Below are 27197 nucleotides of genomic sequence, written 5' to 3' on the forward strand. Positions count from 1 at the left end.
CAAGAGTTGGCGGAGGGGGGAGATGACTATATATACAAATGATGAACAAATTCTGAAATTAGGCCCCAGTTCAGCAGTGACATGAGCCCTGGCTTGAATTATAATTAGATAATGTTCAGTGTGTTTTAGTTTTTTACACTTCATTGTTTTTGCTTTTGTACTTAAAATGTAGGAAAATAGTAGTTTTTTTATCTTAAAATTTCTGTGAAATGTTTTACGTTATCCAAGGTGTTACAGTAATGCAGGTATGTTTCAAATTAATTATTGAAAGTTTTAATTGTTTTTATAAACTATCATAAAATTGTTTGAAAATTAATAAGAAATGTAGAAAATTACAAGTTATAATAAAGTAAAACGTGGTGTTCGACTTCTACATTTGGCCAAAATGAATAATTACATTTAGATTTTTAAGATACACACACACGTACTGACCTTATTATAACAAGTTTATGTTGATTTAGAATGTTACTTGCCCTTTACTGTCTTAAAAGTTGTGTACTGATGTTGTGTTAATATGTTGTTGTCATCATAGTTGGCTTCTATTGTCATGGCATTTGTGTGTTGTAACCATTTTAGTACACATTATAACAATGGAAATAGTTGTAACAAAAGGAGCAACTGGTTGTACCAGTCATAGTGCCTTATAGGCATGCAAATAGAATGATGTAATCATTCTAACCATGTTTTGTAACCTTAAGTTAATATTAAAGATGTACTATTATTATGTTTTGAAAAATGTCAGAGGATAAATGTTAACTGTATTTATATTAGGGCTTAGCATGGTCCAGTGATTAACATACCAGCCCATAGATCTATCCATCATTCACATGTTAAACAAAAATGCACTGCTCTCTTTGGGACCATGGATGTCGTATAAGAGTGATAGTCCAACCCCACATTTCATTCAGACAAGACATTGGTGGTGACTAGCTGGTTTCCCTGTAGAGTCTTAACAGTTTAAAGTAGGGATGGTTAACACGGATAGACCACGAGTAACTTTACATGAATATATGAAAACAAACAATTCTGTAAATTATAGCATTAAAAAGTGACTTAAATGTGTCTTGTAGTGTGCAAACAATTTCTCTCAGAAGTTCTACCTTTTTCCTAAATAAAAAAAAAAGTGATTTAGGAAACTGATGATAGGGATATCCCTAATATTAGACATTGTTAAGTGGATGAAGCAGAAGATATCCATGTAGCTTGAGAGGAGCAAGTTTATGTTTACTGAAAAGATCAAAGAGCCTATTGACCTATAGAGTTTTTTTCCTTATTTTACCAGTTGTCAAACCTATTTCATCACTGGACAATTCAGATATAGTGTGACTGACATATTAAATTCTTTTTTTGTTTTACTTTAACATACATTCTTATAATGAATAATATCTATTTATCTTTGTAACAGGAAACAAGATTTTTAGCTTCAAAGACAGAGATGTAGAGTTCTTCTTGCCACAGCTGGTTAGTCTCTATGTTCATCATGCTGATACTGCAGGTGCTATACAACCTTATCTAGTCCATAGGTTAGTCTGTTACTGTTATATTATAACTGCTGAGTGAAAAATATTCTAATTTTAAAATTCATGTTTGAAACAGTAAAATACTAAATATACATGTATTTATTTTTACTACTACTTCAGAACATTTGTCTTGTATAATTTTAAAAAAGTATACTTGTAGCTGATGATAACTGCCTTAATATGCTGAATGAAGCCCATCTATTTTAGAACTGATAGCAGAATTATGTCATATCCTGAAAACCATAGGCTAGATTCCAAGACCTGCAGTGCTTTAGCTGGGCGTGGCTAAGTGGTTTGTACATGTAGAAAAGTGACGAAAGTGAGAAGTAACATATAGAACTGGACTGTTAGTTATGATACTTTATAACTCTTTTGATGTACACAAAACATATAATGGGTTGATATCGTGCAATTAGCAAAACAAAAACAAAGATGACATAAGGATATTATCTTGTGTTTGGAAAAAGACAATTACAAATTTCCTTTACAAGTCTAAATCCAAGTTAAGTGTAGCAGACATATGTTACAAAGTGTAACTCTTCACATGCAAAGGGACAAACCGCACTGATGCATTAACCAAATGAACTTACCATGTATTGGAGAAGGAATGTTGTATTTAATTCTGAATATTTATTTCTTGCAGATTTTAAGAGTGATAACTTGCTCTGTATAATAAACAGTAATTTATTTGTAATACATTAGGCACATTCTTGTTATTTTAGGCCAAAATATTTTCCAAAAATCAATAGTAATGTAGCCTTAGAGAATAATGTGAATGATCAGTGTAACTGAGAAGTCAAGATAATTTTAGTGAATAGTGGAATTATTTTGGAAGTTACAACTCGTAGTAGCTAATGATTTAAGCTGGTAGTAGTTTTAATGTCTTGACATAGTTTAGTTCCAATTCATGAAAAAGTTCAGAAATAATTCAAACTAAGTAAAGTGAAGAAAGCAAGATGCAGGATGAACATAATTAGATTACTTACTTTGAGCAAAATGACCAGCTGAAATTTATGGAAAAGGGAACTTTTCAAGTTGTTCATTTGAATTTTGAAACTACCTTCAAGTGGGTTATAACAAACTATTTGAGTATCTGTAATAAATCATCCAACTTGTTTATTTCTCAGTAACTCTGGAGTTATTTGTCAATATTAATTCAATCTTCTTGCAAGCAAGACACATAACATTAACTATTCAGTACATCCTCTGAACAAGTAAACTAGATTTTAGAGGTAATATATCTTTTTCTTTTTTTTTATTGTTTATAAATGTTTGTTCTGTCTGATACTTTTAAGTAGAAAATTATTTACTTTAAGTCATTTCAATGCAATATTACTGTTTTATTGTTTGTTATACATTGATCTTTTGTATACTTGTTTTTGCTAGATGTAAGAAGAATGCAAACTTTTCACTTCAGTTGGCCTGGTTATTAACTGCTTACTGTTCTGACACTAATGCACCCTTGCAAAGAAAATCTCAAGGAGTGAAGTTGAAAAATAGAATTCTATCAGAGGAACTGAGGTGATCTTTCATTTAAGACTTAGCCATAAAAACATTCAGGGCACTTTATTTACACCTAAAAGATTGTTTGAAACAGTTCTAAACTGCTATAGTAAACATGCTATAATATTACTGAAATATTTATTCATAAGCTTGTCTTAATGAATTTTTTACTATTTTGTGATTGAGGTGGTGTTGAAGGTAGCATTGATTTATTATTTACCAATACAAATTTTTCATAGGAATATAAAAATTATTCTATGGTCATTGTTTTACTTTACTAGAATTATATTATTTTGTCACAGGCCACACCTACCCACAGATGGAGCACCATTGTATGCTAATTCATTATTGGTAACCAGTTCAGTAATAAACAAAAAAACTCATCAAAGATCATATTCAGATGCAACAGGTCTGTTTTTGTATTTTTTCCTTATTTAATTTTTTTGTATAAATATGTGGTATATTCAGGTGAAACTGATTTCTCTCATAGTGACAGGATAGGTCAGCAAAATAACAGGAGATTCAACATGGTAGTTATTAGGAAGTCATTCTGAGTTTGCTGATTTGAGTTTGAGAAAGAAAGAGACTGGACACAGTGTAAAATACACAATGAAAATAGTCTTTATTTATACCCAAAATAATCAAAATTTAATAAATGCATATGATGAAGAGCAGAATTTTTACTAGGTTGCAAACTCTCTAAACTCTCCTAAAGCCTTATATGGAGGTTTATTAAGAATTAGTTAATATTACAAGTTAAACTTTAGGAGTGTTTTACTTTTTACAGAAAGAAGTTAAAGTTCCACTTACCAAAACTGAGACTTTGAGAGATAGAGAGAGTCAACTATAAAGATAATAGTATTATACACCAAAGTTCTTAGTGTTATATTCTCATGATGCATATGTATACTACCCAAGTTCAATGTTGGTCAGTCCCATTGAAACATAAGGAAGTCATAACCTCGAGATATCTCCTGTTTAAATCTTTGTGCAATGTGCAGCATTACAACCATATAATAGGCAGAACAGGTATTATCTCTAGAGAATAACAAAAGAATGAAGATAGCTAGAATGAATACAGGTAAATGACTATCTTGACTATATGTTATGTAAAAACTGAACATACTCAGAAATAATTGATAAAATTAGAATAATACTATATTAATATAAGAAGGTAGGAAATGCATGGTATGTTTATATTGCATAGATGCAGTGTCTTACTTAAGATAACTAGTATACGGGTAAATGTTTGTGATGGTAATTGCTAATCATTGTATTCATACCTCATTGAAAAATAATTTGGAAAAAATGAACATTTTCTAAAAGAGGATTTTTTTCCTGGGAAGTACTGCACGGGAAAAGTGTTCAGATTGTGCTCTTTAATCATAAGCAACTCATTGCATCTAAATGATTCAATGTACAGAGCTCAAAATGTTCATAAATTTTACTGATATGCACTGTAATGATTTTATATATTAAAAATGGTACCATTTATTGAAAAAAATAATAGTTTTTTAAGAACTCCAGTTTCTTAGTACTATATTTAAATATTACAGCAATAAAGATATAATCAAACCCTCGTGTACAGTCCTTCTGATAGTCATGTTCTTGTGAGGAAAGTACTTTTATTTCAAATTATATTCTATTATAAAAAAAATGGTTTTTGCATATACCACATTTATTTTTCTAATTGTCTGAATCTTCAATACCCAAAGTGTGAAAATTTTCATGGATTTTTGTTTGAGATTCCACATTGTATTTATTATTTCTGTCACATACATAGATAGATACATGTGTATATGCTACATCCATTATAGTAAAATGTAAAACTTTTAAACTATACTGATATTTTCATTAAATGTCAAAAAACCTTTGTTCTTTTACCCAACTAATAAAATTATTATTATTGGAGAATGTTACTCCATTTCAGGAATCAAAAGTATTTTTCAACTTTTCATATTGGTAATTTCTTTTTCAAGGGTTAGGAGCTGGAGAAAATAATCTCTCACATCCTTTGAATGAAAAGCGGGTATCAGGTGACCTGGCCTCGGGTCAGGCCTTCAATAGTGGATGCATTTGTTTTCAGAGTTGTGAAGGTGTGTGCAGTGACTTGAGAGGAGAGAAAATACAGTGTAATTGTCAGGTTCGTGTTTGTTTACTCTTATGTCAACCTACTTCTCTTGTTTTCCTTTTCTTTGATTTCCTTGATCATATATGTCTTAATTGCTAAATATTTCACTTCAGCCATTCTAAGGTTTTCTCCTAATGTTAACCTTTCAAATATCCTACTTCAGCCATTCTGCAATACTCTTCTAATATTAACCTCTTACATATTCTACTTCAGCCATTAATCTCCCAAAGATTCAAATTAAACTATTGTGTGTTTTCTCATTTTTAGGTATTAGCATTCAAAGATGTCTCCTAAGCCTATGAGTTTTTTTTATGTCTTCTATATGTTTGTACATAAGTGTTTTGTTAAATATGGCTGATTTGTGTGGAAGGTCTTGTATTAACTGTAGCCTTTAATAACTTGATATTCTAGCACTTCCACTTTTATATGTTTGTACATAAGTGTTTTGTTAAACATGGCTGATTTGTGTGGAAAGTTTTATATTAACTGTAGCCTTTAATAACTTGATATTCTAGCACTTCCACTTTTATATGTTTGTACATAAGTGTTTTGTTAAACATGGCTGATTTTTGTGGAAAGTTTTGTATTAACTGTAGCCTTTAATAACTTGATATTCTAGCACTTCCACTTTTTCATTATTCTTTTGAAACAAATCGAAACCCAGAAACTGGTGCAATACTACTTGTACATTCACATAATATGGTGAACATGTATTCACTTTAAGTGCTGTTTGTATAAACACTACGTTTTTTTTTTATAGGCACCAAGATTAGCTCCTGAAAATGAATTTGTGAAATCACTGATTTCCATTGGTCTACGACTGCAGGCCCTGTCTACAAAAGAACTGAAAAGTTAGTTGGATTTATTTTAGAAATACCTCTGATGAATTATCAAACATCTGTAGATTTATGAGATTACAGCCCTCAGACATTATTGCAGAGCTCAAATCAAAATATATATTGATCACTTATACTTGAAATTAATAGTGGTTATAAAATTCTAATTTTTATGGTGGTGTACAGGTGATTATGTTTATTAAAAAGATAACATAAAACTTCATATTTTTTAACTTCTGTGTAATGCATAAAACCTTATGTTACCTTTAACTTGTACATTTCTTTAAGTAGCTGATTTGGTTTTTCAATATAACAAGAATATTACTTTTTAACCTTTAGTTACACCTGTAGAGCATTTTATACTGTTTCTCTGTCCAGTAATTTGTATGGTGTTTTTTGAAAATGTAATTTTTTTTTCTTTTAATGATTTTTCTTCATAATCATTTCTTGTCTTTTTTTAAATATTACCATTATCCTTGAATCAGCACCTGAAGTGTAATATAATTAATTATATTCATAGCAGGTTATGTTTACCAAGTTGTCAGTGCTATAAATTGAACTGTTATATCTCCACACCAGTACATAACTAACATTATGTTTAAGTACACCTGAAGTGTAATATAATTAATTATATTCATAGCAGGTTATGTTTACCAAGTTGTCAGTGCTATAAATTGAACTGTTATATCTCCACACCAGTACATAACTAACATTATGTTTAAGTACTCATGGAAATATTTTTAGTAGGGCCAGGAAGGTTTATCATCTACCAGTGCTATATTGTGTGATATAATATCATGCTATATCCATAATAATTTAAGTCACATCATTATGTACTGATTCAATATGGTCATGGTTAAAATGGTGTTCTACACTCTTCTTAATAGAAATCCATAAATGCCAACAAAAGATTGTGATTCAAAGTATTATAAGTCCAGTAATAATAAGTATCATGTCCTGCCAGCTAAACATTCCCCACCCCAAGTATCAGTGCTGCTATTATATATTCATGGTAGGATATAAATAATGTTACATTTATGTAAAGATTGGTTAATTGGTAACTTAGTATGCAGTTGTTGTAAAAGTGAGTTACTCTTCAAATTAAATTATTTGTCATAGCCCAACGACTTCAGGCAGAACTGTCAGTATTAAATGTCAACCTCCCAGCACGAGTATGGTTGCCTATTCACTACTCAAACTTTCCACACTTGGTGGTTCGAGTTCCACCTCAGGCTGCAGTTGTACTCAACTCTAAAGATAAGGTGAAGATGTTTGGTTTTTTATTGCTCATAGATAAATTAGCATACTTGTACATCATAAACTGAAGACAGTTAGTCACTTCAGAAAATGTTCATGATGTTATTCATGTATAGTATTGTTTGTTTCATTTAACCTGTAAAAAAATTCTGTTTTGTAATGAATATTTTAAATTTTCCTAGATTTGTCCACATTATAAATGCATAATTTCCTTTTAAATGAATAATGTTATTTTATTTAAATTGTGACTAAGAGTTCTTTGTAATTTTGGGTTTTAATTTTTTTTTTCTCTGTAATGTATTGTTTCAAATAACCTAGAAGAAATGTTATTTTTAACTAGTTTTTTTCCTGTATAGTTTTGACTACATAGTTTCTTATTACGTAATCTTGGAAAATTTTAAGATATTTGTCTTGTGTAATAATTGTTTTATACAGAAAATCTTACAGATACTTTTTTGACATTTTTGTTATGTTGTAGCACTGATAAGAGGAGTTTGTTTTGAAAATACATCTTCATAATAAGAAATTTAATTTTCTAATTAGTTTTCAGGTTTAAAGTTCTGAAAATATTTATATTTCTTTTGCTCTTATGTTAATATAACTTTTTCAGTATATTTTTAATATAGTGAAAAGTTGATAATTATAATATATTTGTTCACTATTTTAAGCTCACTACATAGCAAGTTCTGCTGTACATTAAAGGTTTAGATTATCTTCTTGTCATGGTTAATAGCTTGTATGAGCACTTAAGTCTAATTATTTATGACTAATTACTATATATGTAACTAGATACTAATTACTAACTAGTTTTTATCCACATTTCGATTGGTTCTGAGTGAAAAACATACCAGATTTCCATCTAGAATTTGAATAACAGACTACATTTCCATCGAGAAGACCCAGGATCAAATTCTGGCCTTTACCAATATAAAAATAGGTCTTCTGTGAAGACAGCAACAGATTATTAGTGAAACATTTAATAAAAGCTAATTAGTAATTAGTATATATCTATATTAAAAAAAAAAATTAGTAGTTGCTAATTAATAACTAGATTTGGATGATTTTACAGATTACAATAACCATAACAATGATTGATATACAATCACTGCAACATTACCAATAAGTCCTTTTGATTTCATGCTTTGTTTAATACCTTTGATGTACATCAAAAACTTTAGGCTCCATATATCATCTATGTGGAAGTGATTGAAGTTGAGGATATGGAGAAAAGTCCTATTCCTTCCAAAATTGCTAACACTCTTCGACAGACCCGCTCTGAAGATAACTTGTTAAACTATTACAGTCATCAAGATGTCTCTCCTGGTTCTTTTTCTCTTTACCCTATTGTCGATGATGATGGTGAGTGTTGGAGCCAAGTATATGATGATATCTCTCTTCAGGTATGTTATACCATATTGCAAACATCTTTAACATTTCATTTTTTTCATCAGTGTTTTGTGCTCTCTTCTATATTAAAACTAGTTATTGAGATCTCTGTAAGTAATTGATGTTGCTCAGATTTTTTTATGACAATATAAGGCATTTACTATCTTCGATGTAGTCATTCAAATATTTTGTACACTAAATTAAACAAAGTAGCTTAATCATCTGTTTCTTCCAGTGTTGGCCCAGCATGGCCAGGTAGTTAGGGTGCTCGATTCGCAATCTGAGGGTTGCAGGTTTCGAATCCCCATCACACCAAACATGTTCGCCCTTTCAGCCATGGGGGTATTATAATGTGATGGTCAATGCCACTATTCATTGGTAAAAGAGTAACCCAAGAGTTGGTGGTGATGACTAGCTGCCTTCCCTCTAGTCTTACACTGCTAAATTACGGACGGCCAGCACAGATAGCCCTCTTGTAGCTTTGCACAAAATTCAAAAACAAACAAACAATCTTCTAGTGTCACATTTAAGTATTTTGGATTCAGTAAGACTATAGATCATCAAATCACTGTGTGGATATTTGAAGTGGGTACCTCTTAAAACAAGTGCTACTGAAAATTTATCTGATAGGGGACACAGATATAAATTTGGGCAAGGTAGGAGTCATCTTCAGCTAAGACAGTTTCAATTTTTTAACAGGATGGTTGGCCTTTGAATGTTGTAGATGCAGAAAATTTAACTGAGTTTAAGAAAAAGCTTATAAGTATATGAATGAAAAGGGCTGGCTTTAAAATTGTTTTTTATTTTTTTTAATCATTGTAATTTAGTTTAGAGGATGGAACAGCCGAGATGGACCAATAGGTCCTATCTTGTCCCAAAACATTGTTATGTTAAAACAACTTTGTTATTGTTAGAATATATCAAATTCTAAAAACATTCCATTGAATCTGCTGTACTTGACCTGTTACAAGTTTATAAAACTAGTTGTTAAATATTATAATATATAGTGCAAGACATAAAGAATTCATTCTTTGTTTTACTGATGCATCAATTGCTACAAGACCTAAAAGTACTTTCTTTGTAGTTGTAGTACACATTATAGTGCAAACCTGTAAAATAACCCTTTCTTTGTACTTATATTGTATTTCATGCTCCAAGACCCATAAACACATTGTTATTACATGCTACAAACCTAAAAATAGTTACTTTGTTGTGGCAGTAAATCACATGCTGCAAACTTGAAAACACTTTCCTTGTATTTATATTGTGTTACATGATTATATTACATCACATGTTACAAGACCTGAAAAACACTTTTTGTATTTATATAGTGTTACATGATTATATTACATCACATGTTACAAGACCTGAAAAACACTTTTTGTATTTATATTGTGTTACATGATTATATTACATCACATGTTACGAGACCTGAAAAACACTTTCCTTGTATTTATATTGTGTTACATGATTATATTACATCACATGTTACGAGACCTGAAAAACACTTTTTGTATTTATATAGTGTTATGTGATCCAAGACCTTGAAAAGACTTTGTTGTTACTGTACATTGAGAAGAACACCGACTAAAAACAGTTTATTTGTAGCTGGACTGTATCATGTATCAAAACTCCAAAGATTCTTTCTTTCATATCAAATTATATATCATAAAATATTATCCTTCTTATTACAGTACATTACTTTTAAAACAGTCTATTGAATATTTTCTTAATGGTTTTAGCCTATCCCTTTTTTCAAGGCCTGTAGACATTTTAATTTTTAGTTGATCATGTGTCACAAGGCTTATCCAGGAATTCTTTTTTTTTTTTTGTAAGGCACAGTAAATCAAATCGATAAAACTTAAAACACAAATTTTTGTTTATTATAATTTGCCACTAAAAGTAAATGATGATAATTTGTAGTAGCAGCTTGTGATCAGAACACAAAGTCTGACCTAAAGTTTTCCCCATGATTATAGTAAAATATGCAGAACACTTTTTTTTTTTGTTAACAAAACCCTCTGTTTTTTGTAGCTACATAACATCACTTGTCACAAGACCAGAGACAGAGACACTCTTTCTCAGTTCTCTCAGGACAGCGGAACAAGTACAGACAGAGACCCTGTCTTGGTAGCTGCTGGCGACATTAGACGGCGACTTTCAGAAAGCATTAATGTTCCCAAGACTACATTCACAGTAAGTAATATTTGTATGTATGCATCACTGTCATGATATAAGTATCGAGATATTTAGTAATATGTTGGAAGGTTGGTTGTAGTGATAGTCATCCTTGTATCATGTAAAATCACATTTGAATAACTACTGCTGTTTTGAGAGGCATGATTTTAACTAGTTTAAAACAAGTTTCTGGTACACTTTGCCTTGGTTGTTGTTTCAAAAGCTTGATCAGTTGATAAGGACAGATACGGTCAAATTAACCCCTCCAAATGGCCCAAAGTATGTTCTAGAGGATTAAGATCTGGGCTTTAGATGGCAATTCCAAGAAATAAAAATTGTTATTTTAAATTCAGACATAGGCTATATGTGGCAGGAAGAATTACCCTCATAAAACAATATTTTAAAACCAGACACAGGCTATATGTGGCAGGAAGAATTACCCTCATAAAACAATATTTTAAAACCAGACACAGGCTATATGTGGCAGGAAGAATTATCCTCATAAAACAATATTTTAAAACCAGACATAGGCTATATGTGGCAGGAAGAATTACCATCATAAAACAACCTAAAATTGCAATATCCCCTTGAATTTTATTTATTTAAAATCTCTTGGCATTCAGATGTTTGGCTACTTTACAGATATGTTTGTATGTGAACAAATAAGTAAGTGACCATGCTGATTTGTCTAATGAAGTGTGATTTAATTAAAAACCATACTGTGTTTTTTTTACAAACAAAAGTGTTGGTAAAAGTAGTTAACGTTATACCCATACTTACAGCGAGATCCAGAAGATCCTTCAGCAGCAGCACTTAAAGAACCTTGGGAAGACAAGATAAGAAGAATTCAAGAATCATCACCTTACAGTTGCTTGTCTGGGTGGCAGCTTTTGGCAGTCATTGTCAAGTGTGGTGATGACTTGAGGCAAGAACTGATGGCCTATCAAATCCTGGCAACCCTCCAAGTATGTGTAGCTTATATTAACTGTTTGTGTATGAGATTAATATGAGGTACTAGTTTTAAAAATGTCTAAAAGTTTATTAGTGTAATTTTTGGTTTTCTGCAATTTTATGTGGTATAAGATAAAACCTCACTTATCCATGTGTTACATTATGGCTGTATTGAAATCGGAAATTGTCACAATGACGAGCATTGTCAAATCTTTAGACAGCTAATTATTGGTGTTTCATTTGTTAAAATCCTTCATCAGAATATAGTATTCTGTTACTAACTTAGCAAAATATCCGAGCTGTTATTTTCAATGTTTTGGTTTATGATTTCATCAGATTGAAATATTCTAAGAAGTCTTAAACTGAAGAGTATTGTTTAATTTTTTTATCTTGCAATGAACAAAATTAGTCAAATTTATACTAATAAAGAAGACAAAATATTATTTTTTCAACATCATTACTTCTGCTGGCTATGTTTTTTATTATTATTATAGAGAATACCTATGGTGCAGCTACTATAAAGGCAGAATGTAATAACTCTATGATAACTACTAACTTAGTGATAGTACAGCAAATATTTTGATGTGATTTTAAAAAAACAGTGTCTTTTTTTTGTTGTTAAGTTTAACTTTTCATCTCATTCAAGGAATATCATAAGTAAATTTTTGCTTAATTCTTTCTTTAACAGAAAATTTGGGAACAGGAGCGAGTGCCACTGTGGATCCGCCCTTACCGTATCTTAGTGACATCATCAGACAGTGGCATGATTGAACCCATACTAAATACTGTATCACTTCACCAGATCAAGAAACATAGCAAAATGTCACTTTTGAACTATTTCCTCCAAGAATTTGGCTGTCTGAATTCAGAAGAGTTTTTATCAGCACAAAAAAACTTCGTACAGAGCTGTGCAGCATACTGTATTGTCTCATACCTCATTCAGGTGAAAGACAGGTATGATACACCAAACTTCATAAAACTATATTTAAATAGTAGCGTCTAACTCGGGTGTGATACAAAACATCATGAAACTATATTTAAATAGTAGTGTCTAACTCAGGTGTGATACAAAACATCATGAAACTATATTTAAATAGCAGCGTCTAACTCAGGTGTGATACAAAACATCATGAAACTATATTTAAATAGTAGTGTCTAACTCAGGTGTGATACAAAACATCATGAAACTATATTTAAATTGTAGTGTCTAACTCAGGTGTGATACAAAACATCATGAAACTATATTTAAATAGTAGTGTCTAACTCAGGTGTGATACAAAACATCATGAAACTATATTTAAATAGCAGTGTCTAACTCAGGTGTGATACAAAACATCATGAAACTATATTTATATAGTAGTATTTAATTTAGGTGCTTTCAGTAAGAGTTGCTGAACCAAAAGTCATATAATGGAGAATTTTAGATTTGTAATTTTTGTGAATGACCTATATTTAGATCCAAAACGTTATGACACTGGTGACCCCCAGTGGGTCAGCATTAAGTCTGAAGGCTTATAACACTAAAATCCAGATTTCAATACCTGTGGTGGGCACAACAGATAGCTCATTGTGTAATTTTGCACATAACTACAAACAAATAAACAAAGATATAACTGGCAACTGATCATTTGTAAATAAATGTTTGTTTTATATGTGACTTAAATTTATTACTGTCTTTTATTGTTTTCTAGACACAATGGGAATATCCTGTTGGATGCTGAAGGTCATATAATCCACATAGACTTTGGCTTTATCTTGTCTTCCTCTCCAAAAAACTTGGGCTTTGAGAACTCTCCTTTCAAACTGACACAAGAATTTGTCAGTGTAAGTTCTTATTTCTAAACCAACCATTGTCATACAACTACTGATGCACTGTGTTCTGTTATAAATAAACTTACTACAAATCATGTTATTGCTTAAATCTATTATGCTCGGATGGGTAAACTCTGTGTTGTGAGCAAAGTTGCATCAGTATATTAAAAACATTATAGAAAATAAACTTGTAGACATTGTTCTACAAATTTAACCCTTTGTATGTTACAATGGAATTTATCCGACTTAATATTTATAGCCGTTTGGTGCGACAAGCGGTTTACCCCACAGTGTCACAAACACTTTTCCTCGTAGTGCAACAATCGGGATACTCGCATGTCCTTGAATTCCCCGCCTTAGTACTGTGCATGTGTATATTGCTGAGCAAATGCACAAATAGTGGATTTCGATATTTAAAAATTACTAAAAGAAGGTCAAATTCTATATTTCATTTGTTAGTGGATAATTGAGACTTTTCAAAAACACACTCGAAATTTAATTATGCACACAAAGGGTTAAAAAGAAAACAACTTCAGAGTTGAAACTTATTCATTTAAAAAAGATTTTTAATCTGATATATTAGAAACATATATTTTTTGATTTTCGGTTGATTTCAACATGGTGAAACTAAAAATTATTAGTGTTTGTAAATTTTCTGAATTTTTTTCTGAGCATAGTAAATCACTCGGCACCCTAGGAGGAAAGTTATAGTAATTTTGCCTGTAACTTGAATAGAAGTGTAATTTTAGCCAATCGCTGTTTCTCAACCTCAATTGTTATAGTACGATGTAATTGCAACTATTTCGACTTTGAGAAGTCATAGGCTAGTGATATATACATGTAATGAAAGCTCTTTTTCTGTTCTTTTGAACTGTTTAACCCAGTGTGGCTTCTAGATCCAAGGAGATTTGTGTAGTGATCCAGCAAAGTAATAAAAGCTTGGTGATAAGATTTTTTTTAACAACTTCTCTCAAAATTACTGACCTGACTTTTTTAAAGCTTGCTTTATCATATTATACTTCATTTCAATTATGACATTTCAGTATTATAAGAATTTTTTTTCATTAAACAAAATGAAGTAAGCTTAGTTAAACCATTTTATACTATCAAGTTTTATTTACCAGCAAGGTCGCTCTTTTAGGCCTTGTTCACATTATGCCTTATCAACCAAGGTACATGCTAGATTGGGCAAAGAAAATCATTGAATATAAATGTACACAAAAAATATCTGAATAAATACAAAAATGGGCCCAAAACTTATTACATGTGTTAAATGAAACCTCTTTAACAATTTAGAAAAAAGTCTGCATACTTGTAATTATGACATGGTAAAAAAGTTAGTTTTATTGTACACTGGTGATCATAAAAACAGTGAAATTGTTTGTTGTGTTTTTTGAATCAAAACAAAGATAACATTCACGGTTTTATAAAATAAAAACTTTTTCGAAAAGTTTTAAAAAATATAGGAAGACTTAAATGTCAGTGATTGAAATATATAACAAAGGTAAGCAGCTTTAATTGTTTCTTAAAACAACATTGCAATGAAATGTTTTTGAAATTTCAAAGCTGTATATTCATACCAATATTATATATAAAAATAAGCTATTTTTTATGTTAAGAAGTTACGTAACCCGTATAAAGTTCTTCTATTTCATACAATATTTTTCTTTCACAATGCAATAAAACAAGACATACAACACGTTTATGCAGCTGATAGATTTAAATCAATCACTGAAGTAACTTTTCTGCATATATTTTAGTATGTTACTATCTATTAGTTTGAAATAAGATTTCGCTTTTAGGTTTTCCAAGTCAGCTTTTTGTTGGAATTCTGTGAATACTGTCTGATCAGAATGTCATTTCTATGAAGTTGTTTGCTCTACAAAATGTTCATGAAACATCAAATTTACACTATTTTTGTATGATGCAATGACAGTAATGAAATTTGACTTGAAGCTATATATATTAATTAATTATCAAAAGAGCTACAATATGGACTTTACATCCTTATTTTTAAACAGATATTTATGAATAGTGCAAATGGTTATTTGTAAGCAGTAAACCCTCATAAGTACAATAGATTTAATCTCTCTCAATAGTGTCTTCTCTATATTACATAGTGATAAGACTTGTGGAAATTTTGTAAATTTGCTTCTGAAAGAAGTTGTCATATTGGTAAAGTGCTAAAACAAAACATAAGTCTCAGAAAAAGCTGACATTACAGTTTAAAGTGCAAAAAGAGAGTAGTCTGAAATGATAGAAATGCCATCAAAAATATAGCACAAAATTTTAAGTATTGTCAAAATGTGTTAAAATTAGTTTGAAAGAAAAGTATAACATTAGAAATAAGTTTTTTGTGATTATTATTATTAGTAGTAGTTTTAATGTCTCTTCTTTGTCATTAAAAATATAAAGCTTGTCCTAGACTCCCATTCAGTGTGTTTTGTTTTATCTAATATTGAAAATTGGTTACCATCTACTTCAAGGTTATGGGAGGTCTTGGAAGTGACATGTTTGAATATTTCAAGATTCTTATACTCCAAGGACTTCTTGCTGCTCGTAAACACCACGAGAAGATTCTAGTTTTGGTTGAAATCATGCAAGCCAGTGCTCAACTACCCTGCTTTAAAAATGGAGCTAGTGCTGTAAAAGCACTGAAGGAACGATTTCACATTGGCTTTACCGAAGATCAGCTTCAGCTTTTTGTTGATAGCATGGTGGAGTCCAGTATGCACTCCCTGACCACCAGGTTGTATGATGGATTTCAATATTTAACCAATGGCATCCTTTGAGCCAAAAAACTACAATAAACAATGTGTCCATACAAAACTCACTTTCTTTTTAAATCAATGGTGCGATATCAAAGACTACAGAATATGCATTAGATCTTTTTAGGATTTTTAACATGGAGATAGTTCTAACATAACTAAAATTGTATATGACATGTTCTCCAAATAGTTTTGCTTTTACCTAGTTGTAAAACAATATGCTGTAGTCATGGCAACCACCATTAATCTTTAATAAGAAACTCTCTGTTGTGACAAGAAATGAAGTTTTCTTCATACAAAGTATATTCTTCCTGTTATTTACAATTCCAATCAACTGTCACATCTAACCTGGAAGAAAAACATCAACAGTTGTGTGTAGCACAGAGAAAATGTGGTTCTAATAATATTGCTTCACATAATGAGTTTTATTCCACTTACAGATATTGGTGTGAGATCGTAATTTAAAATTCATTCTCTAAACAATGTAGATCAGTTTATAATATTATACTAGAAACAAACTATTTGACCATACTTCATTTTTCTACATGAACAGGTTGGATTATGATGTGGGCTTCCAGATGCAACAACAACTACTGATTTCTGTGAGACAGTGACAGATGTATAATATGTAGTGATGTAATTTGAAAGGACAGTTTTACAGTTTGTAATGACAGCTCAAAGAGAACAGATATAAAATATTTTGTCATGTAGCTTGAAGGGACAGTTTTACTGTTTGTAATGACAGCTTAAAGGGAACAGATATAAAATATTTTGTCATGTAACTTGAAGGGACAGTTTTACTGTTTGTAATGACAGCTCAAAGGGAACAGATATAAAATATTTTGTCGTGTAACTTGAAGGGACAGTTTTACTGTTTGTAATGACAGCTTGAAGGGACAGATATAAAATATTTAGTGATGTAATGTGAAGGGACAATTTTACCATTTGTAATGGCAGCTTGAAGGTACAAGTATAGAGGATGTAGTAATACAACTTGTAGGGACAGTTGTTCTGTTTGTAATGACAGCTTGAGCTTGAAGGGACATATCTAGAGTACGTAGTGATGTAACTTGAAGGGGCAGTTTTACTGTTTGTAATGACAGTTTGAAGGAATAGATTTAGTGATGTACAAGATTTAAAATTTCATTACTGTGGACCCACAATACATAGAGACTCCACCCTTGAAAGGGGTAGATTTGCAGATAGTGGTGATATAGCTTAAAGGTGTAGATGTAAATACTAGTTATTCAAAGTTACAGAATATTAGTGATAATGTAGTTTTGATACCACCTTTGCTCGAGGTTTGATAGAGTCACTATGTGAAGAGTTTACATAATATTACTGCTGGAAGCCTACATATACTAATATAAAGCATTGAACCCTTTGTAATAGCATGGCATTTCTTTAGAAAACTTGGACCAATACTAGATTTTAAGATTCAATATTTGTTTACATGACTGAGTTGTATATTGTAATTAATTGCAAATAATGAATTTGACCTTTTGTATAAAAAAATTCCTGTTGTTTAACACAACCTTAAGGAGGTTTTATTACTATGAGTGAGTTTGTAGTCTTATTTATAAGTGTACATAGACACACTTTTCGTGAGGGATATTTTGTGCCTTGTATTTTTTCAAATCAACCATTGTTATAAATTTACTTTATCCGATAACATGTTAGAAACATTGTCGTCCATTACTCTTGTCCTAATGATAAACATCAACAAAATTGTTTTAGTTATGAATAACAAGATAATTGTCACAGGCATTTTGTATAGTTTAAGAGTATTGTTGATGGTTAATAGTTGCTAGTGAAAGCTAATGACATCGGTAACTGTTACTGGGATTGATTTATATATATATATATGTGTGTGTGTGTATGGCTTATCAGAAGAAAATAATGAAATATGTGTAAAATTTATTTGTAAATATTCAAAGTTTTTTAGGTTGTGATTTAAATATAGTTTGAAGGTAGTTCTAGTATACTGAAAACTAATATAACCAAACAGTTTTACTTTATTTAATAATTTTTTTTTTTTGTAAATTTTGTGCATTTGCCACTAAACATCATTAAAGAAAATATCAATAAAACAATTTCTTGATTTTCTAGTACGTTGCAATATGAATTGTTGAATGTTTCAAACAAATATATGTACCCATAGTCCTGAAGTCAGAAACTTTCAACATTGTTCAAGATCGTGTGTAATTAAGTAAGTGTTTTGTTAAGTGTTTATCGGCACTGAAAAGTTTAAGGATTTTACAGTTAAGTATTAGAAGAATACTGTAATGCCTTTTCAATTAAGAATTATTCTTAGCATTGATATTTTAAAATACAAGTCTTAAATTATGTGTAACATGGTTTTTATGTCATTACCTTGATGTTGTAATTCAAAAAAAAAATTTTTATCTTGCATTTTTACAGAATAAAAACAAAAATTGAAATTGGGAAAACCATTTTAAAACAAAATGAATATCTTTATAAATAAATATGAACCTAATTTACAATGTCAAGTATTTTTACTTTTCTGTTTTTTGAAATGGTTTGGGCACTAATATAGTTTATCGTATTTCAGATTTCTGATACCTGTGAAGGACATTGAAATTTCATAACTTTTTTTTTTATATTTTTTTATCTCCATACTTGATTATTAAAGCTTTAAAGTTAGAACTTCTGCTTTAAAGTAAAAAGGTTTTTCTCAACATATGATAACGTAATAACTAATTTAGTTTAAGTTATTTTCAAATCAGTGAGTTTAACAAATATAAAATATATTTTGCATTTATAAGTTATCTTTATTCTTTGACATGTTTAACTTCTGGTTAGGTTTCTTATAAAACAGCTTCAAATAAACTCACCAAAGTTTCATCAGCATTAAATAATATGTGTTTTAACTGTCCATATTCAGCTATAAGTAGTGACACAGAATATTGTGTTTTTATCTAAAGTCCAGTGTGAAATATACCCATAGAAAGACAGTTAATTAATAATAATAGACTACAAGCTGAAGAAAGCTGAAATACTAAGTGTAAAAAAAACTTGTGCATGTCAGATTTTAAAGAACTAAGAATAATTATTGTGAGTGAAATTGTGTGGAACATTCCGAGGAAACTACGTTTGTATGTTTCTAGAGATTCCAAACATTCTGTGATGTTACCAACAGCTTAATGTGTTTTGTATTATCTTCACTCAGTTCATAAATACTTATTTTTTGAAAGTATTTTTTTTCTCACTACATGAACTGATTTAGCAACTGGGGATGTGTGTTACCACATAAGAAATACTTTCTGTGTACACCTAGTAACTGACATTTAGACTAATTAATATGACTGACAACTAGCATTTATAAATGAATTTTAACTTGCAAGTTACATTTTCTTGAAAGAATGAATTTTTTATTAACCTACTTTTTTGTGAATTATAACCCAACATTATCTCGTGACTTGGATAGTGAAAATTGGTCACACGTAAATATCATAAGTGTTAATGATTCTATAAAATGCTTGATCTATAAACACACTTTCATATTTTTGAGTGTGTTCATGTTCACCCTTCATTTCTTTGTTCTTTGTGATACAATCAAAATAGTAATTCAGTCATTTAGAGTTTTTCGACACAAAGACAATTTTTTTTTTTGTGTTTTTGTTGTTTGAAACACCTTAAATCTAAAGCCACCAGGTCTTAAACAGGACACTGGTGATCTCTACAAAAATTGACGTGTTGCATTGTTCAAGGTGTGGTATTTAACTATTTGTGCAAGATACAAATATGATTAAAACATTCAACGTATTATTACTTGCTGGATTTTTTTTCTAGTGTGTTATCTAGCAAACTGTAGTAATAAAAGTTATATGTTCATGTAACTTTTATTAGAAATGACATCTTAGAAATTATTCTTAGCCCGACTGTCATTAATAAGTTGTTAAATGATAAGTTATCATGCAGGCTAGTGAATTTATTGGTTACATAAACGTTTAACCTACTAGTTTTAGCCATCACTTTTAATTTCAAGTTAAACGTGTATCACCATCTGACATCCATGATATTTACAAGTTAAACAGTACCACGGGTTATGATGTATTTAGAGTTTTCTCCTCTGTGATTAATAGACTCATACTGGCCCAAGCAATATGTTTACCTACGTACTGGGAAATACTAATTTCGACAAAAGTAATTAGTGTCTTGACTGATGATATGATGGTATATCATATTATATGATGGTATATCATACCACTTGCCAGCCAAAGTGGGAATCTTGGGTTCGAAACATGGTGCAGTCAAACATAGCTGTGGGTTCATTATAAGTAGTAAATCCCACTGTTTGATTAAGAGTAATCGCATTAGGCGGCAGGTGTTACCGACTGGTTACCTTCCCACCGATCCGCAGTTCAAAATTAGGGAAGGCTTTGCGTGAATCACATTTACGGATCTCTGACCTGTCGTTTGCTTCATTGTGAGCATAACATGAAGTTGAGAAGTTTAAAACAAACTACTCTGACCTGCACGTATTCTCTAATAACACCTCACAAGTTTTTGAATTTCTATCAGGTGTCATGATGTGTTATGGTATGGTAGATCAATTATAACTTAAATAATTTAAAACTTTATTGCACAAAAAATATAACAAAAAAATTGGCATTGTTGTTAGTTACACTCAAGATTCAACTGAAACGAATAGGAACCGTATAATTAATGTACTTTTATATAAATTGGGCCCCTCAGTGGCACAGCGGTATGTCTACGGACTTACAACGCTAGAATCCGGGTTTCGATACTCGTGGTGGGCAGAGCACAGATAGTCCATTGTGTAGCTTTGTGCTTGATTACAAACAATATAACTGAGCTTTTATTATAGCAAACTGCTTGTTGATGTAAAGCATATTCATGTATCTAGATTGTCTAGTGTAGGAAATTAATATTTAAGAAATTATTTTGTAAACAAAAAATATTTGAAACTTTTTTTATATATTTGATTAAAATCACTATTATCGTAAAAAAATATTCCCTAAAAGATTCAGGATTAACTGGAAATTGTATACCCATGAAAAGTTTGAGTTTCAATAAGTATGAACCTTAGACAAATTGTACTTTTTTTCGAGAGTTTATTCTCAGTAACGTCACCAGATGAAAACTAATAAGTAGATTACAAAAAATAAAAAAAAAATATCGCAGAGAAACAGCATATTATAATAACATTAGTAGAAACGGTTACACAAATAATTGATGGCTGTCGTTACTAAAATGTCCCCCAGTGGGATAGCGGTAAGTCTACGTATTTACAACGGTAAAGTCAGGGGTTCGATTCCCCTCGGTGGACACAGAGAATAGCCCGATGTGGCTTTAGTATATATATATATAAACCACAGCGTAAGTAAAATTCTGTTGCGATATTGCATAGCTAAACGATTTTTTGTTTGTTTGAAATGACAAATTTTCAAAATGAGTGTCATTAATTTTTTTCCCCTTATACTTCGTATAGATATATTTGTGAAGCATGTGCATATAAGTTCAGAAATCCAAATGTAAATATCGAAAATAAAACAAAAGCTGAAGAAATCAAGTTAATTCCTTCTCAGTGAATATTTTTAAAAGTAAATGATACAGCATTTTCAACAATACAAAAAAACCGTTTCTCAGTTTCCCGCTAATAAAAAATGTTTTGTAAATATTGTTAACATTGTTGGAATTATTTCTTGTTTAACCACTAAACAGTGTGAGAAGTATTATTCTGTACCTAATATTACTTTTTATCGATATAATGTACGAACGTAAAATAGCTACCTTAAAGCTACCAGTAGATGTCACGTGTTATGTAATTTTAATTATTCTAATAGTTCAATGAATTTTTGTTTTAAAAATATTGTATACTAGCTGGAGTACCCGTCCCCTGGACAGAAGTTATGTAAATTCATGATTAATGAAAGGTTATCTTAGAACATAAGGTTGCTTTCCTTATATTGTAATAAGCGTCCATGAAAACTGCAAAACACCAAATGGGAAATCACAACTTTGCATGGACCCAACAAACCTTCATGCCAAATTTGGAGAATATCCATCAACAGAGGAAGAAGTAGTGTTAAAAAACGCAATAACGCCCATAAAAAAACCGCAAAACGCAAAATTAAAAAACAACTGAAAGTTTGTATGTAATTCTCCATAGAAAAAATGAACCAAATTTGGTGAAGGTCCATCTGCAAGGGGGCGAAATAGGTGTAAAAAACGCTCATAAAACTGCAAAATGCAAAGCTGAAAGTTTGCATGTATCTCCCACATGGACCTCCATCCAAGGATATACAACAGACAGTACTATTATATTTATATAGATAAAACAATGAGACACATGCTATTTTTTATATATTTTTCTTTATAATCTATCTTACGTGCGATATTTGCTAGTAGTATGAAGAATGAAATTTTATCGGCCAGAACTTGTAGAGGCAACAAAATCGATTTCGAGCAGAAAAGTTATATGGACAACATGTACATATAACAACATTATTTTCTTTTGCCACGTTTTAACTATTTTAGAACACGAAGTGGTTAACATATACATGCATTCTTAGAAAATAAACTCATTTATTTGCAGCCGATTTACTACGTTTTGTATGAATTAGTACAAAAGACAAGCCGGTTACTTCATTTCAGACGAAAAGGCTCGAACGATTTAAAAATAAGAGTTACTTTTCCCCAGAACTTTTGGTTGTTTATATACATAATTTTTGTTTTGGAATTGTTAATTTTAAAGAATCATTTGTGAATCGCACATTTATTGACAGCATTTCACAGGAAGCCATTGAGTGCCTATTGTCGTGGACTAACAATCCACGCCGCACGACAAAAATACGTGACGCAAGGGTATGGATAGACTTGTAGGAATACAACACCATGTTGTAAAATATCATTACTAAACATCAAAAGTAAAGCAATGGGCTGTTTCAATCTTATCATTTAAAACTGTTCCCAAACTCCAGCATTTATTTTTCACAGTACGCCTAGTGTGAAATAGCAGTAACACTAGCCTTTAAAATAATTTATACTTTCACTATAAGCTTGTTTTCTTCCTGTTGTTATGACATTTTAAAAATAAATCAATAGATAATTAAAATTGTTATATGTATGTATGTATTGTATTCCATTTATATCTTATCTCGATGTTCAGTATTAGATATGCAATGTATCGGTTCCATTCGCTATATTAAGGATTTCCATTTATGCACTTAAGGATTGTATACAGTATTGCTACGACAGCGGAAGTCACGTGACGCTGGGAGCATGCGTGGTGAATTTCTCGAATAATCGGGGAACTCCGCGAATGTTGGAGGCGCCTCTTTGTTAGTATATAAGACTGGCAGAGAAAAGCCAGGGGTTGAAAAAACGAACAGTAGTTACGGTGAGTTTCGGGTAATTCACGATTCTGTTTCGAGCTAGTGTGTGTTTTGCACTCGTAGAGAGCGAAGTTATCGATGTTGTGAATCGCTGTGATTTATAGCGTGTATTATAAAGTTGAAAGTGACGAGAAATGTACTGACTGTGGAATTACTGTGTACTAAAAGTTTGTATCGAGAAAGAATAAACTGGCATAATCAAGAAAGGACTTGCATCACTGAAGTTCCTCGGAAAGAATTTCTACCAGAAATTAACAAACAAGCAGATACATAACACTATTTTACTTGATATGTGAATTTGTTTGCCTCAACGTTAAACGATGGTTTGTTTCAGACTTTTGCGTATGCATAGTTATCCCTAATTTTGAATTGATAGACTAAAGAGAAAGTAGGTAGTCGACAGCACCTAGCGGCAACTCTAAAGATGCTTTTGTCCGACCGAATATTGGGATTTAACTCGTTACTCTTATAGCGCACTCACGGCCCCAAAGAGCAGAGTGCATTTTCCTCGAATTTACAATTTGAGACTGCTGATCACTAAGCCATACCCGGACCATTAAACAACAAAGTAAATCATTAAATAACCAAAGAGGCTGGACCTAAGGTTATTTCTGGTTTGAAAATTTTATGACAGTAAAAATAACAGGTAGGATAAAAAGAAAAAGTTTGGTGAATCACTCTCACAAAACAAATGTAGTGATTTCAAAAGAAGGCCAAAAAAAAGACAAGTCCGTCCATCAAAAGCGATAGGATGGATTTCAAAAACATAGGCACAAAAGATGGGAAAAAAAGAACTGTAAATAGTATTTGTGTGTCTAGGGAAACTGAAACTGTGATATAGGCCTCTTGATTCTCTTTTTTCCTTTTACCATTAAGAGACGATTATGTTTAAACATAAATAAAAACTTGAATTTTGCCATTGAAATAATAGTCAAATAAAAATCCATTTCTAGTAAATACCTCTTAGATACCTACAGCGACTGGGATGATGGGTAACGAACTGTCAAACAAAAAATTATTGTCAAATAGTCTTCCATAATGGAAAGCAAATTCAACTCTTATAGTGTCACAGATGAAATTGAAAACATTCTAATATTTTTGTTGATGCACGGTTATATATATTTCAAAACATACGTTGTGTAGCTTTAATTTTCAGCAATAGTACAGCAATAAATAACAAAAGGATAACTCACACATGTACGCAGGGGGGGAGGAAGGTTCTACTGTATCTCCCATTTTTGTGATGTAAAAATAAATTAGGCTTATATAGTTACAGCACAGCTGCTTATTTTATTTAATGTTTTCTACATAGTCCACTTTCTTGTGATGAAGCATTAGTATTTTGTAGCTTGAAATAATCCCACGCAATAGCCTCTGTTGACGCTTTATAATTGGAATCCCAAAACCGTATTGCTGGTGTCAAGTTTTCTAGGCCGGATTCTTTACAGTAGGCGTATGTGGCTCGTTGGCGATAAATTTCGACAATAAACAAACAGCAACATAGTCCACTTGTTTTAATATAATAAACAAAGTAAAACGTATATACAAATGGCCGTTACATTATTGGTTATCACAGTTGTATCCAGAGCTTTAAATAATTGTCTCTTTTTCGTCAAAGTCAACACAGTCTGGTTCAATTACTTTAGAATACAATTTACAAGACGAATTATTCTTCTCTGCCCTGTTATTACAATACAATATGTGATAATTTCGCTTTAAAAATCGTCATTATACGCTCTTTATAACTAAACTCACAATCACGCAGTCTATACCTAAGTAATAATCTTTTAACGCGTACTTAAACCCCGACAGAAGTCTAGAATATTCCCCGCAATTAGATATTCTAATGCAATAATACTCAATTAAAATAATGAGAAAAATTCAAAGAGTTCTAGTAACATGACACGACAATATAACAGTCACTAATTCATAACAATTGGACGTATATTCTAAACATGATTGGTAAACAATTACGTAAACAAACTTGCCATAAATTCTCACTTCCTAAAATAACTAAATATGATACTTGCGCTATATAAACTATCCTACTCATAAGGCTGGTATTAAACTGAAACAGTTGTGTATATCTAACAGCTACAAGTTGTTTTGAGCACAAGCAAGCTTCGTCGTGTCACGGAAATAGAGCTATAAAGTGATTGTGGGTTTGAGATTTAGGCATTTTTATAGTTTTTTTATTATTGTACAAGGAAGGAGCTGAGAACTGCACTAATCTTAAACCTATTTGAAAATCACTCGCTATACGAGTAAGAATCTGGCTCTCGAGACTACACAGTATACAATATATAAGCTAGGCCCTCAACACTTCTTACTGAAGCTGAATGAATAAATCGTCTACGTGATACTAACTGCAGCCATATACGAACGTTTTTTGCCAGCAGATAGAGTATGACTATAACAAAGTGGTGAGTCTCTAAAATCATTTTAATATAACGTAGTCAGGTTAATTTGTTCAGAAACTTAGTACAAATGGTGCTTTTCAAAAACTGTTAGAATGTTATGCTGCGACCGAGAGTTTGGAGTATCATTTAAAAAAAAGAAAATAATGTAAAAAAAAAAGTCGAGACGGTTAAATAACATTAAATATATAGTCAGCCAGCTTTAGCAATACAAAATTCGTAGTTTTGGTTTTTACGGCAATGTTAACTACAAGTGTTTAAAATTCAATCCGTGAGTTGTCCCAATCGCGATAGTAGTGGATGTTTACCTTGACCGTGAATGATAAATTGAGGTCAAAAGTCAAGTAGGTAGAAGTATATTGTGAAAAGCCACTTTGAAATAATTACTCTACTTAGATACATGAAATATGTAAATTTTTGTGACACTTTGGAAATACTGTTTTCAAATAATAAAATTTCTACTCATAAATGACATCAAACGTTATTTTTTGAACAAAATCTGCTGATTATTAAAATACTTTCACGAATATAGAACTGTTTAAAGCTACTCAAAAACTTTCCAGCCTACTATTTCACGTGTGAATTTGGTCAAGCTTTTAACATTGCAAATGATCCCAAAAATATGGCGAACGAGAAGGGCTGATAATGAACAGTTTAAATAAGAGTGTAAAAGCTAAAAAAAAAGTGGCACAAACTATGAATATGTGGGGATGTTTCAATACTGCAAGTATGGGAGATACTATTAAAACTGGTGATATGTTATGAAGAAGTTTGTTTGTTTGTTTGTTATGAACTTCGCGCAAAGCTACATGCGCTAGCCGTCCCTAATTTAGCAGTGTAAGACTAGAGGGAAGGCAGCTAATCATCACCATCCACCGCCAACTCTTGGGCTACTCTTTTACCAAGGATTGATTGGGATTGACCGTCACAATATAACACACCCACGGCTGAAAGGGCGAGCATGTTTGGTGTGACAGGGATTCGAACCCGCGACCCTCAGATTGCGAGTCGAGTGCCTTAACCACCGGGCCCTATGAAAAAGTAGCAGTACCATAA

The 27197-nt window shown here is 31.3% G+C and overlaps 1 protein-coding gene across 2 annotated transcripts in view; it reads left to right on the forward strand.

Moving 5' to 3' along the window:
* The window catches only part of LOC106457848 (phosphatidylinositol 4-kinase beta-like), a 46313-nt gene extending 24166 nt beyond the window's left edge, over window positions 1-22147 (forward strand). The window contains exons 3-14 of one of the 2 annotated variants that reach the window (XM_022383902.1): window positions 1406-1523; window positions 2907-3041; window positions 3326-3432; window positions 5003-5166; window positions 5915-6005; window positions 7110-7252; window positions 8426-8647; window positions 10668-10829; window positions 11594-11776; window positions 12451-12716; window positions 13454-13586; window positions 16061-22147. In XM_022383902.1, coding sequence (XP_022239610.1) covers window positions 1406-1523; window positions 2907-3041; window positions 3326-3432; window positions 5003-5166; window positions 5915-6005; window positions 7110-7252; window positions 8426-8647; window positions 10668-10829; window positions 11594-11776; window positions 12451-12716; window positions 13454-13586; window positions 16061-16366 — 2030 coding nt within the window. In that variant the 3' untranslated portion in view covers window positions 16367-22147. The remainder of the gene's footprint in view (window positions 1-1405; window positions 1524-2906; window positions 3042-3325; window positions 3433-5002; window positions 5167-5914; window positions 6006-7109; window positions 7253-8425; window positions 8648-10667; window positions 10830-11593; window positions 11777-12450; window positions 12717-13453; window positions 13587-16060) is intronic. The other variant, XM_022383903.1, reaches the window with a different exon arrangement.
* The last annotated feature ends 5050 nt before the right edge of the window (window positions 22148-27197 follow it).

This window comes from Limulus polyphemus, unplaced genomic scaffold, assembly GCF_000517525.1.
Source record: "Limulus polyphemus unplaced genomic scaffold, Limulus_polyphemus-2.1.2 Scaffold382, whole genome shotgun sequence".
NCBI lineage: Eukaryota > Metazoa > Arthropoda > Merostomata > Xiphosura > Limulidae > Limulus > Limulus polyphemus.